Here is a 23,696-nt window from a genome sequence, read left to right on the forward strand (position 1 = left end):
AGTTCCCAGGACGTCTCTGGTCCATTACCAAACTAGCACTCATTTTTAAATTCTTACCTACCACAAAGTGAGGTGTGTGAGGGTGTGGGGGGTGGGGGGAGGGAGGGAGTCGGAGCAAGTGGGGGAGGAAGCTGCTGCATAGGAGAGTATCTGCAGAAAAGAACATCTGAGCTCAGTGATGATCTTACTCTGAGCATGTAGGACAAAAGTGTTTTTTAAACCAAAAATGTTGATTTTTGCATTGTTCTTACTTTATTCTTTGCTCACTATCCTTAATTTCAGATGCTTTTTTCTGTGACTCAGTGTTAATTCCTCAGGTCATGATAGCCAGCCATGCCTAGGCAATTTGATTAATATAATTTGTATAACCAGGAACTAAAGGAGCCCAACATTTCATTTTCTTCTTTAATCATGCCATACTTATTTGTGACATAATTAAATGTCCCTTCTCCCTCTTTACTTACCTTTCTTGCTCTTTCTCTTCTCGCTGTCTTGAAGTGGCACAAAGTGTACGAAGCACCATACAAGATGAGTTTAGGATTTTTGCCGGCAGCTGTGGATTGACACCCTTGTCAATTGCCTGCTGCCATAATTATGGTGTAAGCTGCAGGACAAGCACATAAACAGGAGCAGGCAGTTAAATATAATTAGTAGACAAAGTTGAGCACAATAATGCTGATATTACCTGCTGACTATGCCTTCTGCTCTTAGTGTTAACAGTGCTTCTTGGACTAAAATGACAATGAGCATATTGCCTGAGTCAGGACAGGGACGTTGCTGATCTACATGTTGCAGAAGTATGTATGAAAGACACTGGCCTCTCTGAGTGCTTACTGAGTGAATAAATGTAGTTGGTTTCTTAATATGAAGCATTCTGGCTATAGTAGAGGGTATTACCCTTCTAATTCGGGTGCTACTAAATGTAGGCAGGAGTCAAACAGTCTTTTGAGGTTAGTCGAAAACCTGAAACATGTTTCTACTTTTTTACTATTAATGAACATCTGATAAAATTGTATTTCTGGCTAGACGCTATAAGTCAGACATAAGTGGATGAGTGTATGTATTGATTTGGTGAGATATGGGATAACCATATTATTATGGTTATGATGGCAACCCTAAATAGTGTTGTGTTTAAAATATCCTTAAAGCTCACCTAGAGGATAGAGATGGGGCTACGTTCTGTATCTAAAACTCAAACATAGGTTGGTGTACTTTCATATGATATGGTAGCAGGTAATATATCCTTTGCATATTGAGGCATCCTCGCATGCACACACTTCGAACAATTCATACTGTCTATGTTTTCTGCTTTGTCTCTTTATCTCCTTTTCATTCTTTCATTAGTCTCTTCAGTTTTGCAAATTCCTGTGTCGTCCAAGATCTCTTATGCAACAGTAAAGAACTTTCTTTACTTTTGCTATGCTTACATGGCCCAACACTTCTGCCTGTTAGAGGACAGGCAACTCAGTTGGGAAAAATAGGCAAAGCTTTTGATTTTTGTTAAATTGGCTTAAGTATTAATTTCAGTATGATGCCTGGCCTCTGGTGTGTATTTTATCTGCAATATGAAAATCTGAATTTACCAGTCACTGCATAATTATATAATCTAGCATACGGGAATTCTTTGTGTACGTTTTCCTGAGATTTCATCTAGGTGCAATGCTTGGCGCATTTCCTGATGCCATAATTGTTTTTCAGATACATTTTCTGATGCTTTCTCTGCTTCATCTGCAGCATTCTTTCCCGTCATTTTTATTTTGAGTGACATGGCTCCAACTGCTCTGTCATTTACTATTCACATGCTTGATTCTCCTGCTAGTAATAACTACCCGAAGAACGTAAGCTTGGTTCTGACACCTAATAGGATTTCAGTCTGTGATTTATATTAACATTACACACCACATTCTTGTAGAGCATGCCTTTAAGTTGTACTCCTCTGAGTTTCTGGTTTGACTGCCATCATTTTTCCTCTTTCAGCTCTGCTTCGAGTGTGGTGCTTTTAACCCCCAGTGGGTGAGTGTGACATATGGAATCTGGATTTGCCTGGAATGTTCTGGAAAGCACCGGGGCTTGGGTGTTCATCTAAGGTAAGTCGAAATAGTACAAGCCATTACAGTGCCGACAATAGAATGGCTGGTGAGCAGATCCGCTTCAGCTGTGAATAATTGTTTCCTTATCAGTGTCTGAGAGTCATGAAAAAGGGGTGGCCAAATGTCATTCTTCAGGCTGTAACTTATCCTAGCATTCTATATCATCCTACTGGGTTTCCACAGTCAGACTGCTCTGCCATTCCTCATCGTTGAACATGTGGGTTTAAATGGACTGAAAATAAAACTTGCCCCTCTTGTGATGTATTCCCCAGCTTTGTACGCTCGGTCACCATGGATAAATGGAAGGACACTGAACTGGAGAAGATGAAGGTTGGGGGAAATGCCAAGTGCAGAGTATTTCTGGAGTCGCAGGAGGATTATGACGCATGCTGGTCGATGCAAGAGAAGTACAACAGTAAAGCTGCTGCCCTCTACAGGGATAAGGTATGCACAAAAGGAGGTTTTAAATCTTTGCCAAACTTCTACATCTATTTTTCACAGTGAAAGTAATCGTGGGTGGTGGTGGGGGTGGGGGGGGGCTGTTTGAATATGCACAGTCCTGCAATATCGCTGTTAAAGTTGTATTTTAGTGCACCTTAATAAATGCGGTCATATGAAGTCCTCAGATACCTGGCATTATTCACGGGGTGGGTAAAAAGGGGTGGTATGTTCAGTGACAAATACTGCTGATACTAAATGGGAAAGTGTGTTTTTATGATATGTACTTTGGTGATTGGTGTCTTGCTTTTCTCAAGTAGATTGCAACTCTAGCAGAGGGCAAAGAGTGGTCCGTTGAAACATCTTCTGCTAAAAATTGGACTCCTCCTCAGCCCAAAATGGCTCTTCCCTCAACTCACCGGTATGTAATGAGTTTCTGATACTAGGATTCTCGAAGTCAGCCGCAAAGCAAACCTGTGTTACAATCAAATACTCGATTCAGAGTGCTTCTCCACTGGAATGCCTGCTTTCTGTCAATAACTTCCAAGATGCTGGTTCAGTAGGACCAATATGTTGCTGATAATTTGAGCAATCAATGAAACCGCTAAATTATATATTTTTTTTCCAATTGAGTCAGACTGTGCTTTAATTTGGTCTTATTAGAGTTAAAACACAGAGGCACGACCTCGGATATTGTTTCCCAACTTAAGCAAATCAGTTGATTTCTCTCTGCCCTGTCCCTTTTTTGACATAGCAGTGAACACTAAGGAACACCCCAAATTCTTCTACTAAAATACTTTATAAAATGATGTACATTTACATTTGGATGTTTCTATGTTGGGACACAGAAGCCAAAAAAGTTCTAATGATCCCTACATCAGACCTTTTAATGGTTTTTTGCCTTCTGGTAGGGAAATGAATAGTTTCTGAAACGGCGTTAAAAGCAAACTCATCTGCTCCCACTTTCCAGTCATTCCGCAAGGGGCTTGAGCATTACATTTTTTAAATGTTTGTAGTGGTTGGAAGAGAGCTAAAAAAAATTCATACCTTCCTGGGAAGATTCACATTATCCTTAAGGTTGTTAGGAATAGTATGTGTATGGCACCATTAAATTTTTTGCAAATAACATACTTAAAGGCTCACATCTGGCAGAATGGAGATAAGAAGATATTGGCATGAAATATTGTCATATACGCTTCCATACGTACTTATTGGTTGTAACGTGTGGTTCAAGCAACAAACCCAGAGAGCCCTTAAAGTGCCTTTCTATATATCTCAAATAAATAGAAATCTTTGGATAAAACAATAGAAATACAGATCTATTTCAGAGGATTTCTGGAGGTCCATTCTTTGGAAAGCTGTGAACTTTTTTGTGGTCATGGATCCTGTAGGTCTTATGCTTACATAAAATTTTGCCTCAGTATGACATCAAGGCCTATTATTTTGAACGGAAGGTGCCCACCAAACCAAGGGCCTAATTACGGATTTGGCAGTTGGAATAATCTGACTGCCAAAGACACGGTGAGGAGGCAGCCCCCCTACGTCGTACTGTGATGTTCCCACCAGGAACATCATGTTGCGATGTTCCCAACAGTCAGACTGGCAGGGAACAGAGCTACGGTATTGGCCTCTGCTCCCTTAAGGGAGCACACCCGCACCCTCTCAATTACCATGGTCTGGAAAGCAGACAGTGCGCATTCCGTGGGTGGTGGGCCCTGCCATTGAAAGGCTAGCGGAAACACGAGTCGTGATCAGCACAGCCGTGCAGAATTCAGTGCTGCTGTGGCTTACCATGAGTCCGCCCTCCATCAGCCCATCTGGAAGCTTGTTCCCAACGGTGACGGTAGTCCTCTGGCGCTTTGACTGCCAGGGTCGTAATGTGGCAGTTGGACCACCTTGAGTGCGGCGGTCTGACCGTCACCACGGGGATGGCGGTCTCAAGACTGCCAGCCTTGTAATGAGGGTGTAATATTTGAGGCTTCTGTAAGAAAAACAGAGTTTCAATGAGAAATCCTACAATTAAATCCTGGTAGCAGTGACACAAAGCTGTATGTTTTTGTCAGGAAAAAAAATGTTTGGTGTTGAAGGAGCACCAAAACAAATTAAAGTCCGGAATCCCAACCTTGATATTCCCAAGCCAATTTATTGAATATAGAAACATTTGATCACTAACAATTGTATTAAAGGAACAGAAGGTATGAATTTTCAAAGTTTTATGTCAAAAAAAGAACCAAGAAACTGCAAAGTGTAATTTTAAGTATCTGTATTACCAAATTAGACCATTGGTGGCCTATGTTGCACCAACAATGAAAAGCAGATACCAACCACTTGAGAAAGGCCACATGTGCTGGGAGCAGTTTTCTTGCAGTCTGGAACACTTGAATGCTTCCAAACTTCTCAGGTTATTGGGTGCCTTTCTCCTGGTCACCTTAAGATCTCCCAGATTTTACAGGGAGCCTTCTAGACACTCATTCCATCAAAGGCATCAGCTCGGGTCCCACCTGGACAGTCCGTTCTTCTTCTAAAATATTCTCCTTAGTAATTTATGTCCGGAGACTACAGAAGGACAGCTGGTCTGACCCCTCAGACTCTTGAGAATCCCTTCAGGTCCTAGGGTCAAGCGGGCAGCTGGCCACGCGTCAGTCATTCCCTTAGACAGTTAGCAGGTCCTTCCTCTTCATTCTCCAAGTAAATTTGTGATAAAAGCAACTGGTGGTCCCAAGCTTTTTTATGATTAATAGCCAGTGATTGGTATTTGGTCCTAATCCAATCCCTATGAAGTTCTCAATGCCCTCCCATCATTCTTTTGCAATCATTTGTTTGATTTTACTGAAATCTGTCCCAGAATTATCTATTCCAGGGGACATTCGGGATTATAGAATTTAATTCCCTCTGTGGAGAGCACACTTGGGCTTATTAAAATTTAGAGAATTTCTACCCTTCTCCTGGAAACCTAACCTCGTTTGGTCCAGAACCCATTTTTCTGGTCAGCAGAATTAGCCTGGCCATGAACAAAATAGTTTCAAAAGCACCCTTACTACCAGAACATTATTTGGTATCCACTTGTTAGCTTGGATCGCACTGGCTGGTAATTCTGTTGTTCATCTGCCATTTATGCTCTCTTACCTCGCATTCCAAGATATATAGGATAGTTGACCAGTGACTGCTGATTTATGTCCTCCCAGTCTTTCAGCCAGAGACCATTCACAAGGAAGGCATTTCACATCTTTTTAAAGAGCTAATCACAGTCACTAGGGAAAGCAGATCTTGGCCAAACAGGATTGATTATTGCCCACCGTGTCAAGCAAAACTTATTTCACAAAATCACCCTGGTAGCTTATTTATCAAAAATCTAGGGTCCTCATTGAATCTGCTAAAAAAAAATATGTTGTCTCCATCATCTCGATAGCTCCCACCAAAGACAACTTATGGAATGACTTTTAAATGAAAGCTGGCTTTTCCAAAAGGAAAAAACGACTGCAGCCTATCTAGTAAAAGAATATATGTAATCTGGTCACCACATGGTCCTGCAGCTTTCATTTTGGACATGCTTCACTATTTTATGCGGAGTAGAGGCCCTATGGGATTCAAGGCCCTGCTTATGGGTGGCTTAGCTATTGTAAACAAAAAGCCTTTTCTAAAAGTCATTAATGGTTTCTTTTGACAGGTGCTGCTGCAGTTTTTAGGGTGCAGTTGCCCAATGCTGCCTTCGCAGTTCTTCAGTCAAGCCTATGAGATCGGTCTTCTGGATGGTGTACAGATACAGTGCAACCCACACATGACATTTAACTACTGTGCCATGTTACTGTGATGTTACTCACAAATAAAATAGGCTAGTTGAGGTTAGGCAATCTTTCACCAAGTTTTCGGAGTCTGAGCAGGCAGTGGGTGGCTGATCACTGTTCTTGCAGTGCCCAGAGTCTAATATAACAGAAGAAAACAATAAAAAAAATAATTGGGGGAGCACTCATAAATATGCTTTCTCAGTGGCGGCTAGTGATTGCTGAAAATGTTAGACTGTAATACCTGCTCCTAATTCCAGTGAGTGAGTGAACTCGTCTTCTAGGAATATTTTATGGGGTTATCCCCCCAAGAACATTTTGAAAAAAAAAATGGGGTCAAATTGTGCATGTGCAAACAAACGTTTCGCCTACATTTGCTTAAAAGCCACAAGCTCTGAAAGAGCGCTCATTATTCTTTCAAGTACTTTATTGATTTGCCAAGCCAGTGAAGTCTGAAGCTCCCCAAAAGCGAAATGGGTGCCCCACACCTGATGGTCAGTAATTACCTCCATGTGCCATAGCCAGCATTTGTCATGGGTGCCCTTCATATGAAAGGTTTCCTCCTTGTGTCAAGAATTACGCACAATATGCCAGTTCCAGATTTTTGCCATTGATGCTATCCAAATATTATAGTTGCCCTACATGTCATGATCTCTTGTATGCCAATGCCAGTGCTTTGTAGTGGTTATCTTTTCTAAAGAATTACATCCTGTATGCCAGCATTGTACCATTAGTACCCGTTTTGCCAATAATTACCTCCCAGCTTCCAGTGCCTGCATTTTGTTTTAGGTACACCAAATGCACAGAATTACCTCGAATGTGCCCTGAACATCAGTAGATTCACAAGTGTAACTTGTGCACACTCACTCAAATACATTCGCTCAGGTTCATTTTCACTAGCTCACACAATCACACTCTTTTAATAGGAACCCCCTCACAATCACACTTAATCATTCTAAATCGCTAACCCTCATTCATCGTCTCACTCATGGTCACTCTTTTAGTCTCACTCCCACCCACTTGCACTTAATTTCACTCAGTCTCTGAGTCTGTTTTTTCTCATATATTCTATTTCTGACTCACTCACATCTCAAGGCGCGCACTCATGCTCAATTTATACACATTCCTGCATACTCTTGTCAGTTGCATCCAGGCATGCAACGTATGATACTTTTTTCTTTTCTTTTTTTTTCTTTACTTCCCTTCAGCTGCACCATTCCACTTCAGCTCCTTGTTTTCCTGTGCTGAGTTGTACCTCCAGGGACCCACACAGCTCGCCGCAAAATCTGAATTAGGAAGCTGAAGCCTTTGCATTGCTTTCTTTGTGCAAGCTTCAGCATTCAACATCCTACTGTTTCACTCTGCCCTCTTCCACTTTGTCACTGGGTTGAGTGGGAGTCAGTGATGCTCCTGAACCTCAAACGATTCAGGACTGATGCCTAAAGCACCTAGGATTACCTGTGTGGCTAGTTCTGCAGTGTCACAAATTTTGTAGGCCTCTGCTCTTTCTCACAGTAACATTGTTTCTGATGTTCATTTTATTCATTTGGTCTCACCTTTAATTTTTCCTACCTTAACATTTTCACCACGCACAGAGGCTTTTATTACCATTGATACAAAATGTCTCAAGGTATTACTTGAATAGGCAGCCAAACTATCGGACAAGGAAGTCCATTATGTACACTTAAAATCCACATATAAATATTGAGTCAGTCATTCTGTAATTAGGTAACCGTAGGCACATGGTTTTTTTGAAAGTTTGCTATAAAGCTGTAATTAGCCACACCTTTGTAATTCCTTGGTGTGTTCTACTAAAATAAGAACTTCATTCAGCTTTGAGTTCATAACTTTATAATTTATTTTATGTTGATTTTATAAAATGTATTTTTAGAAGATCTCATTCTGGAGGAGAAATTGTGGGCCTCATTGCGGCCCTGGCAGTCATGAGGCGGCCAGGGCTGGGGTGGAGGTCCCGCCTCCACATTACGACTGTAGCGGAGCCGCCGCGTGGGACCGCTGACACCGCCAGGTTGCCGACAGCCTGGGCTTCCCTGGGGATTACAAGTCCCCTTTCCACACCCTGTGCTTGGGCAATGCAGGGGTCCCCATTGACAGCCCAGTCGCGCTTTTCACTGCCAGCATTACGGGCAGTGAAAAACATGACTGGTGCTGTCGCACCCGATGCACCGCCACATTGCCTGCGGCTCATAATTGAGCCTGCGTCAATGTTAAGGTCCTGTTCTCTGCTCTGCCGGCAGGCGGAAGCTCTGTTTCCGCCCGCCGCCGCAACGGGAACTCTTATTAGGGCCTGCAGGTGGAAGACAGGCATGCAGGTCTCCTGTACGAATGATGGACTGTATGTTTAAATTAGCTTTCATAAACTTGTATCACCCGTTGACTTTTCTGAGCCTTCATTTGTCTTTGCCATGGCATGAGGTGCACAAACCTCTCATTGCTGTAATCTGAACTCATCCTGAAGTGCCACAATTGAGCTGTAAATTCAATTTCTCAGATCTTGTGCATCTCCTTCCCTTTAAATCAGTAGCTAAGCTTTTTTGTGTTTGCGACCAAATTTACGTTTGTAAGTCAGATCCAGTGTTCTCTTCATTGGTTCGTTTAATTTCCAACTTTGGCTGTGTATGTTCACCTCTTCAGCTCTTCTGCTGGCTCATCTCAGAATGCTGGTGGCCCACCTGACAAAGCCTTTGAGGACTGGCTGAATGATGATGTCAACTCCTACCAAAGGTTGGTGTTATGTGGGGAATGAAGTGGGGAGGGGTAGTGATGTTGTACTCATAGTGCATGTTTCTGTTCGTGTCAAATAAAATGCATGACATTTTTTATGTCCACTTGTAGAACACATTTAGTGATGTTCATATTGATTCCAAAGTAACAAACCTGACCCCTCATAATATAAAAAACAAAACTATGCAATTTCTGTGGGGTGTGAGAACCTATTGGTTTATTCGCATATGCTGTCAGACTCCACTGGTGCTTTTTTAAGGAACCTGACAGTTCAATAACATGAATGCTAATTGGTAGTTCAACAGATTTCATCTCTTCTAGAATTGAGACTACTTTTATAATTTTTGTTTTATAGTTCTGCTTAGTGCTTTCAACTTTTTTGAAATCTTGATACTGATCTACCCAAGGTGTGTGTTTTCCCAGTTCATAAGAAAAACCAGCTCAGATTTTAAGGCCCATCACTTCGTTTTTTTTTTGTTTTTGTTTTTTAAATAAATGCAACACTTCTCTTTTTAGGAATGGAGCTTAAAGGAACAGGGTTTACCTAGGTTGACAGGGTGTTGTTCCTTGCATAAGATTTTCAGACTGATTAGGCTTTTAGCACCTTTATTGGAAAACCAGGCATGGGTGGTTGAGTTTGGAACTTTGACTAGTGGAATAAAAATTCAGGGGGAAACAAAGCCTTATTGAATTGATATATTTTTCAATTCCAGAATTATCATTTTGTAATTGCTGCTTAGCTCACTGATGTCCACAAACAGGATATGGATTTTTAAAACCCTCAAGTGCATGGGCTGGTGCTATTTAGATGCTGTGCTCAAGCTGCACATATATAGAAACGTTTTGGATTGTTGATCAAATTAGGACAACTTTTAATTCTAATCAACAGTGCACTATTTAGCAAAAACATCATTTTTTTTTTCTTTTGCAGCAGTGGTGGTGGTGGTGGCGGCGGCGGCAGCAGCGGTGCTGGGATTGGCAATCAAGAAAACCGCTATGTGGGATTTGGTAACACAGTCACCCCTCCAAAGAAAGAGGATGATTTTCTTAACAACGCAATGACCTCGCTTTACTCTGTGAGTGGACCAGATAACTAGTTGTTTCTGAGCTCTTAAGTGCATTGTATGTAGACAGGAGAACATAGACCATGTTCCTTGTTTTTTTTTTTTTTTTTTTTTTTTTTTTTTTTACAAAACAGCTCTGTCATGCTGGTATGTCTCCTTGTTTTGAAATAAGTACCACAACTGCTAGAAACTCTGTAAAATATAAATAGCATGGACTGTAGAGAAATATATGAACAGCGACTGTAGCTAAGCTTAGGTCTTGCTTTCCAGTGAAAAATCCTTTTTTTTAATGTACTTATAACTTAGACATCATTTAACATCTATGCTCAGTTTAGTTAACAGTGTGTATTGTAAACTTGTGGCATGTTAGGTACCAGGCAAGTTTGTTCACTGGGAATAAGTTAAAGGCGAGGAGTCAGAAAATAATTTTACAGTTTTGTTCCCATAGGGGTTTTTGCTGTTTTGAACTGAAATTACAACAAATATGGTCCAATTCTAAAGCCTGAATCTGAATGGAGCATTGTAGGAAAAGGTTACTCCCTAACTTTGTGCCTTTTGTTGATGCTAGTTATGATTGAAAGTGTGTTGGGACCCGGCTAACCAGGCCCCAGCACCAATGTTCTTTCCCTAAACTGTACCTTTGTCTCCACAATTGGCACAGACTTGGCACACAGATAAGTCCCTTGTAAATGGTACCCCTGGTACCAAGGCCCCTCTGGCCAGGAAAGGTCTATAAGGGCTGCAGCATGTATTATGCCACCCTGGGGACCCCTCACTCAGCACGTGCACACTGCCTCACAGCTTGTGTGTGCTGGTGGGGAGAAAATGACTAAGTCGACATGGCACGCCCCTCAGAGTGCCATGCCCACAACCCACTGCCTGTGGCATAAGTAAGTCACCCCTCTAGCAGGCCTTACAGCCCTAAGGCCCTGTTGCATGAGAACTAAGCCTAATCTTAGACATAAGTGCAGGGTAGCCATAAGGAGTATATGGTCTGGGAGTTTGTCAAACACAAACTCCACAGTTCCATAGTGGCTAAACTGAAATCTGGGGAGTTTGGTATCAAACTTCCCAGCACAATAAATCCACACTGATGCCAGTGTGAGATTTATTGAAAAATGCACACACAGCATCTCTAAGATGCCCCCTGTATACCAGTCCAAATGCTAGTGTTAGGCTGACCAGTTCCTGCCACATTCAGACTGTTTTGTGGCCACATGGGGTGAGGTCCTTTGTCATTCTGTGGCCCGTAACAAAGCCTGCACTGGGTGGAGGTGCTTCTCACCTCCCCCTGCAGGAACTGTAACACCTGGCGGTGAGCCTCAAGGGCTTAAGCCTGGTGTTACAGCACCCCAGGGCTCCCCAGCTAGTGGAGATGCCCGCCCCTCCGGACACAGTCCCCACTTTTGGCAGCAAGTTGGGAGGAGATAATGAGGAAAACAAGGAGGAGTCACCCACCTGTCAGGACAGCCCCTAAGGTGTCCTGAGCTGAGGTGACCTCTGCATTAAGAAATCCTCCATCTTATTTTGGAGGATTCCCCCAATGGGATTAGAGATGTTCCCCCTCTCCCCTCAGGGAGGAGGCACAAAGAGGGTGTAGCCACCCTCCAGGACAGTAGCCATTGCCTACTGCCCCAGACCTAAACACACCCCTAAATTGAGTATTTAAGGGCTACCCTGAACCCAGGAAATCGGATTCCTGCAACCTGAAAGCCCTGCAGAGGCGATGGAGACAACTGACTTGGCCCCAGCCCTACCGGCCTGTCTCCAGACTCGAAGATGCTACCCATCGTCATGGTGGTGCTATCATGCTTAAGAGTGTCTGCTGTTTTACCCTTAAGGTAGTTTTGTCTTTCAATTTTTGAAATCTGTTCCATGGAGGTTGAGAAGGCTTGCGTTCATGGGGTCCATTTGTTTTCACTCTACAGATTACGGGATTATGCTAGCATCTTGTTCCTTTGATGAGCATTCAGCTTCAGTTACACATATTGAGCACAGTGTTCATTTTGTGGTTCTGATGGCTGCTTTGTAGGCTCTGTCAAAGCGTTGCAGTAACAGCCTGTCTTTTTCATTCCTTGTTTTGCTATTTTTTAAATACGAGAATTGTGTTTTCATTTTTCGTGACTTTATGCCATGATCTTGTCGTACAGCCATGCGCCCTTCTTCAGGATAACTCTGGTTGGTGTTGTTAGCGGTATCCAGTTGTAGATGATGGGTACTTCCCATGTCAATTTTTTATTTTTAGAGGTGGGAGTTAAGCTTTAGGAGGGCAATTTTTACAGTGTTTGTGAATTTGTTGTACATAGTAGTTGTTGTCCAGATGGTGGTGTTATAGATTTGTATGTTGATCCTGAAATTAATTACCTGCTAGTGCTCCTGATGGCTTGTGCGCTGTCAGTCACCGAGCTGTGGCCTAGTGGGGTTAATTTGATAACTAGTATGTGACCGGCGGAGTGAATTAGGCCTGATACAATTTGTTGAATGTTGAGTCTTAATATTCAATATGATATGTTAGTTTCGTCGTGATAAACCAAGTGTTGAAGTTTCCTAGGATGTGTACATAGATGTGGTTTAGTAGACTGTTGGTCACTGCATCTAGTAAGGTGTCCTTATACCTTGCATTGCTGGAAGGTGCTCTGTAGATCAGGTGGAAGGAACAAGCAATGTTTGTACTGGAGTGACATCCTACCTGCAGGGATTCACAGTCACTCACTGTGAAGTCTTTGTTGTGATATATTTGTAAAGATGTCTTGTGGATGTCTGCTAGGCCACCTCCAATCTTGCCATTATGAGTTGTTTCAATAATTCTGTACTCAGGAGGTATGTCTCTGTGCTTATCTGCAGGAATGGATAAAGGAGATGAACTCCACACTCTACCTTTACCCAAGTTTTATCTGTTTAAGCAGTTTGTAAATTTGTATAGCCTATACTACAAATACACCTGTCTCGTTGCACTTAGAACTGACCACATCTGTCCTGTTCATTTGTTATGAACATGGTTAGTCACATATGCTGGACGAACTAGGATATTAAGTGATTTTGACTTTCTTTAAATGGAGTACTTCAAAATGTTATGGATTGAAATGTTCAGATTTTTCAAAAGCCAAGTAGAGTGACTAGGGGCTAAGAAGTAGGGAATGGCTCTAAAGTGATGGGGCTTTCAGAGAACATTCTAGAGTCTAGACTGTTTGCAGCCTTTTCAAACAAAACAGAGTTGCTTTTCACCTGTGCAATATCTTCTTTGTCCCTCAGTCATGGGTCTCTTACCAGCTTGCATCCTCATCAGTCCACTATCTGGATAGCCACCTTAACTCAAACCTAGGACTGGCCCCACAAGTCTCTAAAGTATCCAGGAGCTGTTTTGACCACCTACAAATTCTATGCACTATATTTCCATTCATTGAAAAACTTCTTCAGATTCTGGAGTTGAAGACCTTGTGCAAGTGGAGTTTAGATTATGGAATCCTATTTATTTATTGGCGCCAAACATCTGATTAACAACCAAAGGGATTATCAAAGGTAATCCTTTTAGTGGTTTACATTTAGTTACCAAATCATTTGAGTAAATCACATATCAATCAGAAAGCGAAAGACTTAGAATATAGTGCTGCTGACTAAGTTTTACTTAAGCGATGGTATGGAATGCAAAACAAGAATACGTATTTCATTTATTTTAGGGTCAAAAGCATAAACAAAAATGAAGAATATACATTATGGATCATAGCAAAAAATAAAAAAGAGGAAGAATTGATACTCGCCATACGGATATAAAAGTGGTCTGCATTTCACTCTGGAACAGCACAACGAATGGAACACAATCTGGTCTTCTCTGGCAAACAGTCACAACCTTCAGAGTTTTGCCACCCCCTTCTGGAAAAAAAATATATATATATATATTTTATATATGTGTGTTCGATGGCATGTGTAGCTGCAGATACACATGCTATGGATACCTCTTCCGACCTCTAGTGTTGGACTCTGAGTGTTAGAAATTATTTTTCTTCAAAGAAGTCTTTTCGGAGTCACGGGATCGAGTGACTCCTCCTCTCGGTTCCAGTGTGCATGGGCATCGACTCCATTGTTAGATTGTTTTCTTTCCGTGGTTAGGTTCAGACGTGTTTCCTCTCGCTCCGAGATTTCGATTCAGGAAAACCTTCTTATTCGTCGGTATTGTTTTGATCGCGTCTCCCATCTAGCATCGAACCGGTAGTACTGTCGGAAACTTCATTTTTCGCCCTTTGGGGCGCCTGCGCCCGACTCGGGCCTGTTCGGGCCTACCGCATGGGAAGCCTGACGGATCGGACTCCATTCCGATTCTGCCCTCAGTGCCATGTGAAGTATCCCTATACAGACCAACACTTGGTTTGTAATTTGTGCCTTTCTCCAGATCATCGGGAGGAAGATTGTGAGGCCTGTCTATCTTTTCGATCAAAGAACACCCTCTGAGATCGCAGAGCCCGAAGACTCGAAACGGCATCGAAAAGCAGCGAACATCTCAACGTCATGGAAGAAGAGCAGGCGCAGACAGAAGTCTCTATCCGAGACACAGACTCCGAACAGGAATCGGAAGACAACCGACCCATCACAGCTGGCCAGCATGTGAGTACATCCGCACCTACACCCCTGCACAAAAAACATTTAAAGGCTTTAGGTACACCACTGCCGTAAGCCATTGTTCGGGCCTAAAAAAGACTGTTGCCGACCGTCCTTCTGGTTCTGCGCCGAGAAAGGCTACTTCTCCGTCCACTTCGGATTCGAGCAAATCTGTAAAAAGCATAGTTTCAGACTACAGTAAAAGTCCCCTTTCCTCAGAGTCAAAAATTCGGCAATCGGCTTCGGAGCCGAGACCTAAGACTTCTTTTTCGGGACCGAAAAAACTATACACTTTGGAGCTGAAAAAATCCTCATACACTGAGGAACAAGGACTTTCCAAAACATTAAGACAGATTCCAAGAACAGTCATGGAATCTCATAAGACTTCTAGGGAAGAGCCTGAGATTGAACCAATATTACAGGGTATGCATGAGAGACAGTCCAGAATCCATATTCATAAGGTGACAGGAAGAATCATCACTGCACCTCCTTTAAAAACCAAAAGAAAGCAGGCATACAAGAGGAACTAGACTCTGTGCAACAACCAGCGAAGGTGCAAAAACAAAAGAAGCCACTACCTCTCCATACTTCTACTTCTCAGTCTCCACAGCTCTCTTTCTCACCTCAGAATAGCCCACCACCACTGCCTTCTCCAACACATTTTTTATATTCACAGGGAGGTACGGTAGACCCATGGGATCTCTATGACCCTGATCCCATTCCGGACAATGACCCAGACATTTACCCATCAAGAACTTCTCCAGAAGACACCACTGGATACACCCAAGTAATATCTAGGGCGCAGCAGCTTATCATAGAGTAACCATGCATTCTGAGCCATTAGAAGAAGATCTTTTATTTAATACACTGTCTTCTACACATTCCGAGTACCAGTGTCTCCCAGTGTTACCAGGAATAGTTAAACACGCAGGCCACATTTTTAACGAACCTGTAAAAGCTAGGATTATCACCACTAGAATTGATTAAAAAAAGTATAAGCCGGCGCCTACAGACCCAGATTAAATCACTCATCAGGTCCCCCCAGACTCAGTAGTAGTCAGTGCAGCAAGAAAGAGAGCCAATAGCTAGTCTTCAGGAGACGCACCGCCTCCTGATAAGGAGAGTAGAAAATTTGACGCAGCAGGGAAAAGAGTTGCTACACAAGCAGCAAATCAGTGGAGAATTGCAAATTCTCAGGCACTTCTTGCCAGGTATGATAGGGCCCATTGGGACGAAATGCAAGATGATATACAGCATCTCCCAAAGGAGCTCCAAAAAAGAGCGCAGCAAGTGGTGGAAGAGGGTCAAGCGATCAGCAATAATTAGATAAGATATGTTCTCGATGCTGCTGACACAGCTGCAAGGAGTGTAAACACTGCCATCACAATTAGAAGACATGCATGGCAGCGCTCCTCTGGTTTTAAACCAGAAATTCAACAGGCAGTACCTAATAGGCCTTTCAGCAAAAAGCACCTCTTTGGCCCAAGAGTAGACATCACTATTGAGAAACTAAGGAAGGACTCAGATACTGCGAATGCAATGGGTGCTTTATACACCACCCCATATAGAAGCTCCTTTAGCAGACCACAGTTTAGAGGAGGTTTTAAGCCACAATCCTCCGAGGCTTCCACTTCTCAAACAAAGCAAGGACAACAAACCCAGTATCAACGCGGTGGGTTTAGAGGACCTATAGAGGTTAATATTTCTGAAATAGAGGTAAATTCCAAACAGACAACAGCACATCCTAAACAGTGACTTCCTTCCCTCCCTTCCACTCCACACAAATCCTGTTTTTTTTTGGGGGGGGAGAGACTACAGCAATTCCACTCTCATTGGCAAAATATCATCACAGACAATTGGGTATTATCAATTATCCGCAATGGCTATTGCCTAGAATTAATCTCCACCCCTCCAAACATCCCACCTCAATATCACAAATTATCCCCAGAACATACATTTCTGTTACAACAGGAGGTTCAACCTCTACTATTAAAACAAGCAATATAATTAGTTCCACATTCTCAACAAGGAACAGGAGTATACTCCCTATAATTCCTGATTCCTAAAAAGGACGGCACCCTCAGGCCCATCTTGGACCTCAGACCCCTAAACCTATACATCCTGTCAGAACATTTTCACATGGTACCTCTGCAAGATGTTATTCCACTACTACAAAAACAAGATTACATGACTGCACTAGATCTCAAAGATGCGTATTTCCACATACCCTTCCACCCAGCTCACAGAAAATACCTCAGGTTTGTCATAGCAGGAAAACACTACCAGTCCAAGGTGTTGCCATTTGGCATAACAACAGCTCCAAGAGCTTTCACAAAGTGTCTAGCAGAAGTACCAGCCTACTTAAGATGACAACACATCCACGTCTTTCCATATCTAGACGATTGGCTAATAAACTCAAGCAATCTTACACAATGCCAACAACACACTTGCACAAACCTTGCACACCCTAGGGTTCTCTCTAAACTACCAAAAGTCACACCTTCAACCAGCACAGGTACAACCTTACCTAGGTGCTATCCTAAATACTCAACTAGCCCTGGCTTAACCAAATATACAAAGGATACAAGGTTTCCAAAATCTCATACCACTCATACAGCCAAATTAACAATACACTGTGAGATTTATCATGAAGATTCTAGGAATGCAAGCATCTTGTATAGCGATAGTCCCACACACAAGACTAAACATGATGCCCTTACAACAGTGCCTTTCACAACAATGGTTCGCAAGCACACAGTCAACTTCAAGATCTAGTGTTGATGGACCACCAAACATATATGTCCCTTCAATGGTGGAATCAAAGCAATCTAATTACGGGGCGGTCATTTCTAGACCCTGTGCCTCAGACCATAATCACAACAGAAGCATCAGTGATTGGTTGAGGAGCTCACCTAAACAATCGGACCATTCAAGGGCAATGGGGTGTCAAACAGAAACAGCTACACATAAACCACTTAGAATTATTAGCTTTGTTTCTTCCCCTAAAATAGTTTCAACCTCTTCTCAAACAGAAGAATGTTCTCATAAAAACAGACAACATGACAACCATGTATTACCTCAACAAACAGGGCAGGTCACATTCATCTCAGTTGTCCCTTCTAGCCCAAACAATTTGGAAATGGGCAATTCACAATCACATTCATTTACTAGCACAATATATTCCAGGGATAGACAATCAGCTGGCAGATCTCCTGAGCAGAAATCACCAACAAACACACGAATGGGAGATTCACTCCCAAGTACTTCGAAAGTACTTTCAAAAGTGGGGAACAATAGACATAGATCTATTCGAAACAAGCGAAAACGCAAAATGCCAAAAATTCGCATCCAGACACCCACATCCACTATCCAAGGGTAATGCTCTATGGATCAATTGGTCAGGGATATTTGCTTATGCTTTTTCCCCCTTTCCACTCCTTCCATTTCTAGTCAGCAAACTACGTCAAACGTCACTCACCATGATACTCACAGCACCAACATGGCACACCAGCACTGGTACACAACACTCTTGGATCTGTCTGTAGTACCTCATTCCAAACTCCCAAACAGACCAGATTTGTTAACACAAAACATAGGTCAAAACAGGCATCCAAACCCCAATGCTCTCAAACTAGCGATTCTGAAGTCCTAGAATTTGGTTACCTAAAACCTCAACCCGAATGTATGGAAGTAATTAAACAAACACTTAAACCTACTACTAGACAATGCTACGCAAACAAGTGGAAAATATTTGTCTGCTACTGTCAATCTAAAAACACTGATCCACTTACAGCATCTATACAATATATTGTATGCTATTTACTTCATTTGCAAAAATCAAATTTGGCTTTCTCATCCATCAAGATACCTTGCTGCAATATCTGCATACTTACAGACTATTCAACATACTTCTCTATACAGAGTTCCTGTTATTAAAGCCTTCATGGAAGGATTAAAACACATTATTCCACCTAGAACACCACCTGTTCCATCGTGGAATTTAAATATCGTACTTACCAGACTCATGGAACCACCTTTTGAACCCATGCACTCTTGTCAAATTCAATTTTTAATATGGAAGGTTGCTTTCCTTGTAGCTATTACTTCTTTGAGAAGAGTTAGTGAAATACAAGCATTCACCCTTGAAGAACCTTTTTTCCAAGTGCACAAACATAAAGTTGCACTTCGACCAAATCCAAAATTCCTACCAAAAGTAGTAGCTCCATTTCACACCAACCAAACAGTGGAATTGCCAGTCTTCTTTCCACAGCCAGACTCTGTGGCAGAAAGAGCTCTTCATACCCTAGATCTCAAAAGAGCTCTTCTGTATAAACAGAACTAAGCATTTTAGGAAAACAAAGCAACTTTTTGTTGCTTTCCAACAACCACATACAGACAATCCTATATCAAAACAAGGTTTAGCAAGATGGATTGTTAGATGCATACAGACATGCTATATCAAAGCAAAAAGACAACTTTTGATCACTCCTAAAGCATGTTCTACAAGAAAGAAAGGCATTTTTAGGAAACATACAGATGGTTGATATATGCAAAGCAGCCACTTGGTCAACTCCCCATACATTTACAAAACACTACTGTGTTGTTTTCGCACAGCAACAAGCCATGGGGCCAAGCTGTCTTAAGGACATTATTTCAAACAACATCAACTCCTACAGGTTAGCCCCCGCTTTTTGGGAGGACTAACTGCTTTTTAGTCTATGCATAGCATGTGTATCTGCAGCTACACATGCCATAGACCGGAAAATGTCACTTACCTAGTTTACATCTGTTTGTGGCATGTAGTGCTGCAGATTCACATGCAGCGCCCTCCTCCCCGAAAGCCTGTAGTCGTTTAAGTTTTTCACATTTGTACATACGTATATACATTTACATTTGGATGGATATCTCTTTGTATTTCTATACTCGATCACTCCTTCCTTCACCCTCTGCGGGAAAACAATCTAACAATGTAGTCGATGCCCATGCGCACTGGAACAGAGTGACTCCGAAAATACTTCTTTGAAGAAAAACAACTTGTAGCAGTCCGAGCCCAACACTAGAAGTCGAAAGAGCTATGCATAGCGTGTGAATCTGCAGCACTTCATGCCATGAACAGATGTACACTGGGTAAGTGACATTTTATATATATATATATATATAATATATATATATATATATATATAGCGTGCCTACGATTTTGAAATTCCAGTCCACTGGCTAGCTAAAAAAAAAAAGCAATTTAAAAAAAAAAAAAAAAAAAGCGAAGTTGTTACTTTGAAATTACTTCTTTTGTGACCGATAATTTGAGGCCTGACTAATCTTTATCAATACAGAACAACTGAAAAAAGTGGGTTAATGTATATATGCATTGATTTATTGCCGATAAACGTCTGTCAACTACAACATTCATATGTATTTTTGCTGCATCCTGCATATACTTTGGCAGTAATGTAGCTTGGTATTCGAAGTTGTCATAGTTTGCCATCTTACAGCTGTGTCTTGTAATGTATTTTGTATTCTATGTTTGTTTTTGTTTATTATGGAGCTTTCCCTAAATACAATGCTTTTAAAGATTTGTGATGCTCAACCTACACAGCAATTGCGTTTGTAAATGCAAAGGCATAAAATTGGAAACTTTAGGTGTTCGTTTTAGGGTGCAGCACATGAGAATGCAAATTAAACACACAGTAATCAAGGTTGTGGCCCTGTTGCTACAACTGATACAAACCATGAGTGATGACCAGTTTCCTGGAGCACCAGGGCAATCTGGGTTTACTGGGCTCCAGTTAGATCAGTTGGAGTCATTCACCACTGATTTCCTCGGCCCATATTACTACTGGTCCCTAAACTGGGTAATCCAGTCCTCCTCCCTAACATTTGACTCTTTCACTGTAGCAAGACTGACAATTCAAGTTTTACTGAAGGACGTGAGGTAGATTACACACTCAGAATACATTTTACACAGTATCACCACCTAGTAAGAACAATATCCACTCTGTGTTTTACCATATCAAACATAATTATTGTAATGCACAAAAGAAAAATATACTATTTTTGTAGCAGTTAGTGGTGCTGTTGCAGGCCAAGCAGGGACAAAGCTGGAATCTGTGCCTGGCAAAGGGACGTAGGGTTCAAATGGTAAGTTGGTTAACAGGACCATGTTCTCCAAATAGAGATGCTAACGGGAAGCACACACAGGCTCCCACAACACAGAGGATGGATCAGAAATTAAGCTGTCTCGCTTTCCATGACAATTAGAAGCTTGCCCAGTTTGCCTCTTTGATCTAAAACATGTTTCTCCAGTATTGGATCTTTCATAGATTCACATGCTGGAATTATCCCCGTCGTCGAGGTGGGAGCCTCACGGTAAGTTTAAATACATAAAGCAGTAAGTTTAAAACCGGTAGGCCTTATAGGCTATTTTATAGTCTATCCACTTTGTTTTGTGAAAAGACCCAAACTTCAGTGTCAACCAATCAGGATTCAGCCCCTCCCAAACACTCCCAACAGAGGCTGAATTCCCTCAGATTTTCTACCGCACGTCGTGTGAAGGGAGTCTCCCTGAGCTCTGCTCAGTTTACCTTATTTCTGACTGAAAATTGTTTCTCTCAGGAACTTAGCTTTCCAGCTTTATCATGTCTGAAAAGACAAAGGGTCTGTTCAGAGACTGTGACAGTTGTGGGAAGAAGAGACTACATGTTGATGACCCCCACAAGAAATGCATCTACTGCCTCCATCCAGACCACAAGGTGAGAGACTGCAAGATCTGTCGCACCTTTAGTCAAAAAACCCTCAAGGACCGTGAGGGTAGACTTCTCTTGTGGCTGCAGAAACAGAAAGCCATGGAGCATCCTTCCTCAGACGAAAGTGAAGCGTCATCTCATACTTCTCACCCTCAAAAAAGAACAGGTGAGAGAGGGAGAGTGTCTGATGAGCCACCAAGGAAGATGGCCAAAAAGATAAAACTAGTCTCTACTGAGACAAAAAAGGATGTTTCCCATTCAGAGACACACATAAGTTTGCCAAAAAAGGTTCATTCAGAGCCTACTACGCCTTTACATAGGAAAAGTACCTCAAAAAAGGCATCCGCGGGGGAAGCCGTGGCCTGCATGCAGACCGCGGGGAAAGCCGCGAGTCCAGCCAGGGGTCGCGGCACTCGCCGCGCCCCCTTCTTCTGTCTTAACAGCAAAGGCAGATGCGGCAGGAGATAAGACCCCGAGTTGGGTCTAGATCCTGCCGCGCATAGCGCATTTAGTGCGCTTTACATTTGGGCATTTAGGTACTTCTGCACTTACCAGTATGCACAGGCAAAAGCCGAATACCTGCACGTGGTGGTGTTTTTATTCATGCCTTTTCCCTTTCCCAGCATGCTGCCCACTTCCTCTCTTCCCAGCATGCATTGTTTCTTTTTGTTGGACGCATGTTCTTTATTCAACGTTATACTCTTTTCCCCAATTCAAGATGGTGGTGTTTCTACTTCCTGTTTCCTACTTCCTGTCTAGGGGTATATAAGGGGAATTCAGCTGCTTGTTCATTGCGTTGCAACACTCCTTTGGTGGTAGTCACGCTCCGGCTGGTTTCTTCTCGTGAATCCAGTATTTCCTGACCTGTCTTCGTCTCCAGTCTTCCTGTACTCTCGGATCCTCAGTTCTAACGCTCTTGTGTCCTCCTTCTGTTTCAGGGAGTTCCTGTTGGAGGTTTTTTACCCTATTGGGGTTTTTCCTCTGGGACTCCTTCTGGAGGGCACAGACTGTAGTGGCTTGCTCTTGTCAAACAGCACCGTGGCTACCTGAAGGGGTCGCCCCTACCTCGGCCAGAGCAGAGCCTGCTGGAACCAGGGTCATTCCCCAACCCTCATCAACTTCGACGGTAAGCCCAGTGAAAACCGTGACACGTCGGCGACTAAGATGCTGACAGAGGATACGTCGACGAAAGAACAGTCGACGAAGAGACCGTCGACGAAGGAACCGCCAACAAAGGATCCGTCCATTAAGGGCCCGTCGACGAAGGATCCGTCTCTGAGGGAACCATCGACGAGCATTTCGTCCACAGCAGTAGCAATGTATAGACCATCGACCCTCCTAGGTACTCCACCAAACCAATCTTCAACTATTGTGCCTTATCCTCAGGACGATTCAACCAGATTCTTACCCCTTTCACTTATCACCATGGGGGACAAAGCTTCTGATATTCTGCCAATGCATACCTCCCCAAGCAAGGTATTGCCATACCCCCCACAACATCTCTTAGATGATGATGATGCATACTCCCAAGACGAGGGAATGTTTGGGGCAGCGAGTAGCCCGTCTCAACTCCATGTCAAGTGCCAGGATTTTAATGACGAAGATGACCAGCATTACCAGCCCAGTTATGCTTCAACATCCTACCCACAGCCAGAGCAACAATCACCCCTCTCCATGCCTAGCACACTAGTGGCAGAACTTCAATCTATGCTCAATGACTACAATAGATGGTTTCCACCGCCAACGCCTACCACACCACCCAGACCTGAAACCTACCAGACACCTTGTCAAACCCAGACGACCAGTCTTCCGGAAACACCGCAGGCTAGCATACCATTAACTAGCCAAACGCAAGAAGCTCATCCCTCATCAGACGACGAAAGAGAAGAGGGTGAGCTAAGAGATTCTGTGACCAGTGAATGGGATGATTATCTCGTCCCCACACCATCTCCACCTCCAGCAGGTCCAGTGGATTCGCCTCCAGAAGACATAGGAGGTTTTCATAATCTGATAGAGAGAGCGGCAAAGCGTTTTGGCCTTTCTATTATCTCTCATGAAACAGAGTGCTTCCTTTACGACTTCAAAGAACCATCAAAGAGATCGGTAAGAGCGATACCGATAGTAGATTTCTTATGGCAGGAAGGCTTGAAGGCAATGAAGAATCTGCCACAGTGCCTTCACAAATGCCAAGGCTAGAGAAGAAGTATAAGGCCCCGGATGATTCTCCGGCCTGTTTAATGT

At 42.7% G+C, this 23,696-nt stretch overlaps 1 protein-coding gene across 3 annotated transcripts in view; it reads left to right on the forward strand.

The window, feature by feature from the left end:
• ARFGAP1 (ARF GTPase activating protein 1) overlaps positions 1-23,696 on the forward strand; it is a 181,541-nt gene that overhangs the window by 42,060 nt on the left and 115,785 nt on the right. For 2 of the 3 annotated variants that reach the window (XM_069243193.1, XM_069243195.1), the window contains exons 3-7: positions 1,978-2,087; positions 2,363-2,534; positions 2,849-2,949; positions 8,966-9,055; positions 9,987-10,131. In XM_069243193.1, coding sequence (XP_069099294.1) covers positions 1,978-2,087; positions 2,363-2,534; positions 2,849-2,949; positions 8,966-9,055; positions 9,987-10,131 — 618 coding nt within the window. The remainder of the gene's footprint in view (positions 1-1,977; positions 2,088-2,362; positions 2,535-2,848; positions 2,950-8,965; positions 9,056-9,986; positions 10,132-23,696) is intronic. The other variant, XM_069243194.1, reaches the window with a different exon arrangement.

Source organism: Pleurodeles waltl, chromosome 7 (genome assembly GCF_031143425.1).
Source record: "Pleurodeles waltl isolate 20211129_DDA chromosome 7, aPleWal1.hap1.20221129, whole genome shotgun sequence".
In the NCBI taxonomy this organism is placed as follows: domain Eukaryota; kingdom Metazoa; phylum Chordata; class Amphibia; order Caudata; family Salamandridae; genus Pleurodeles; species Pleurodeles waltl.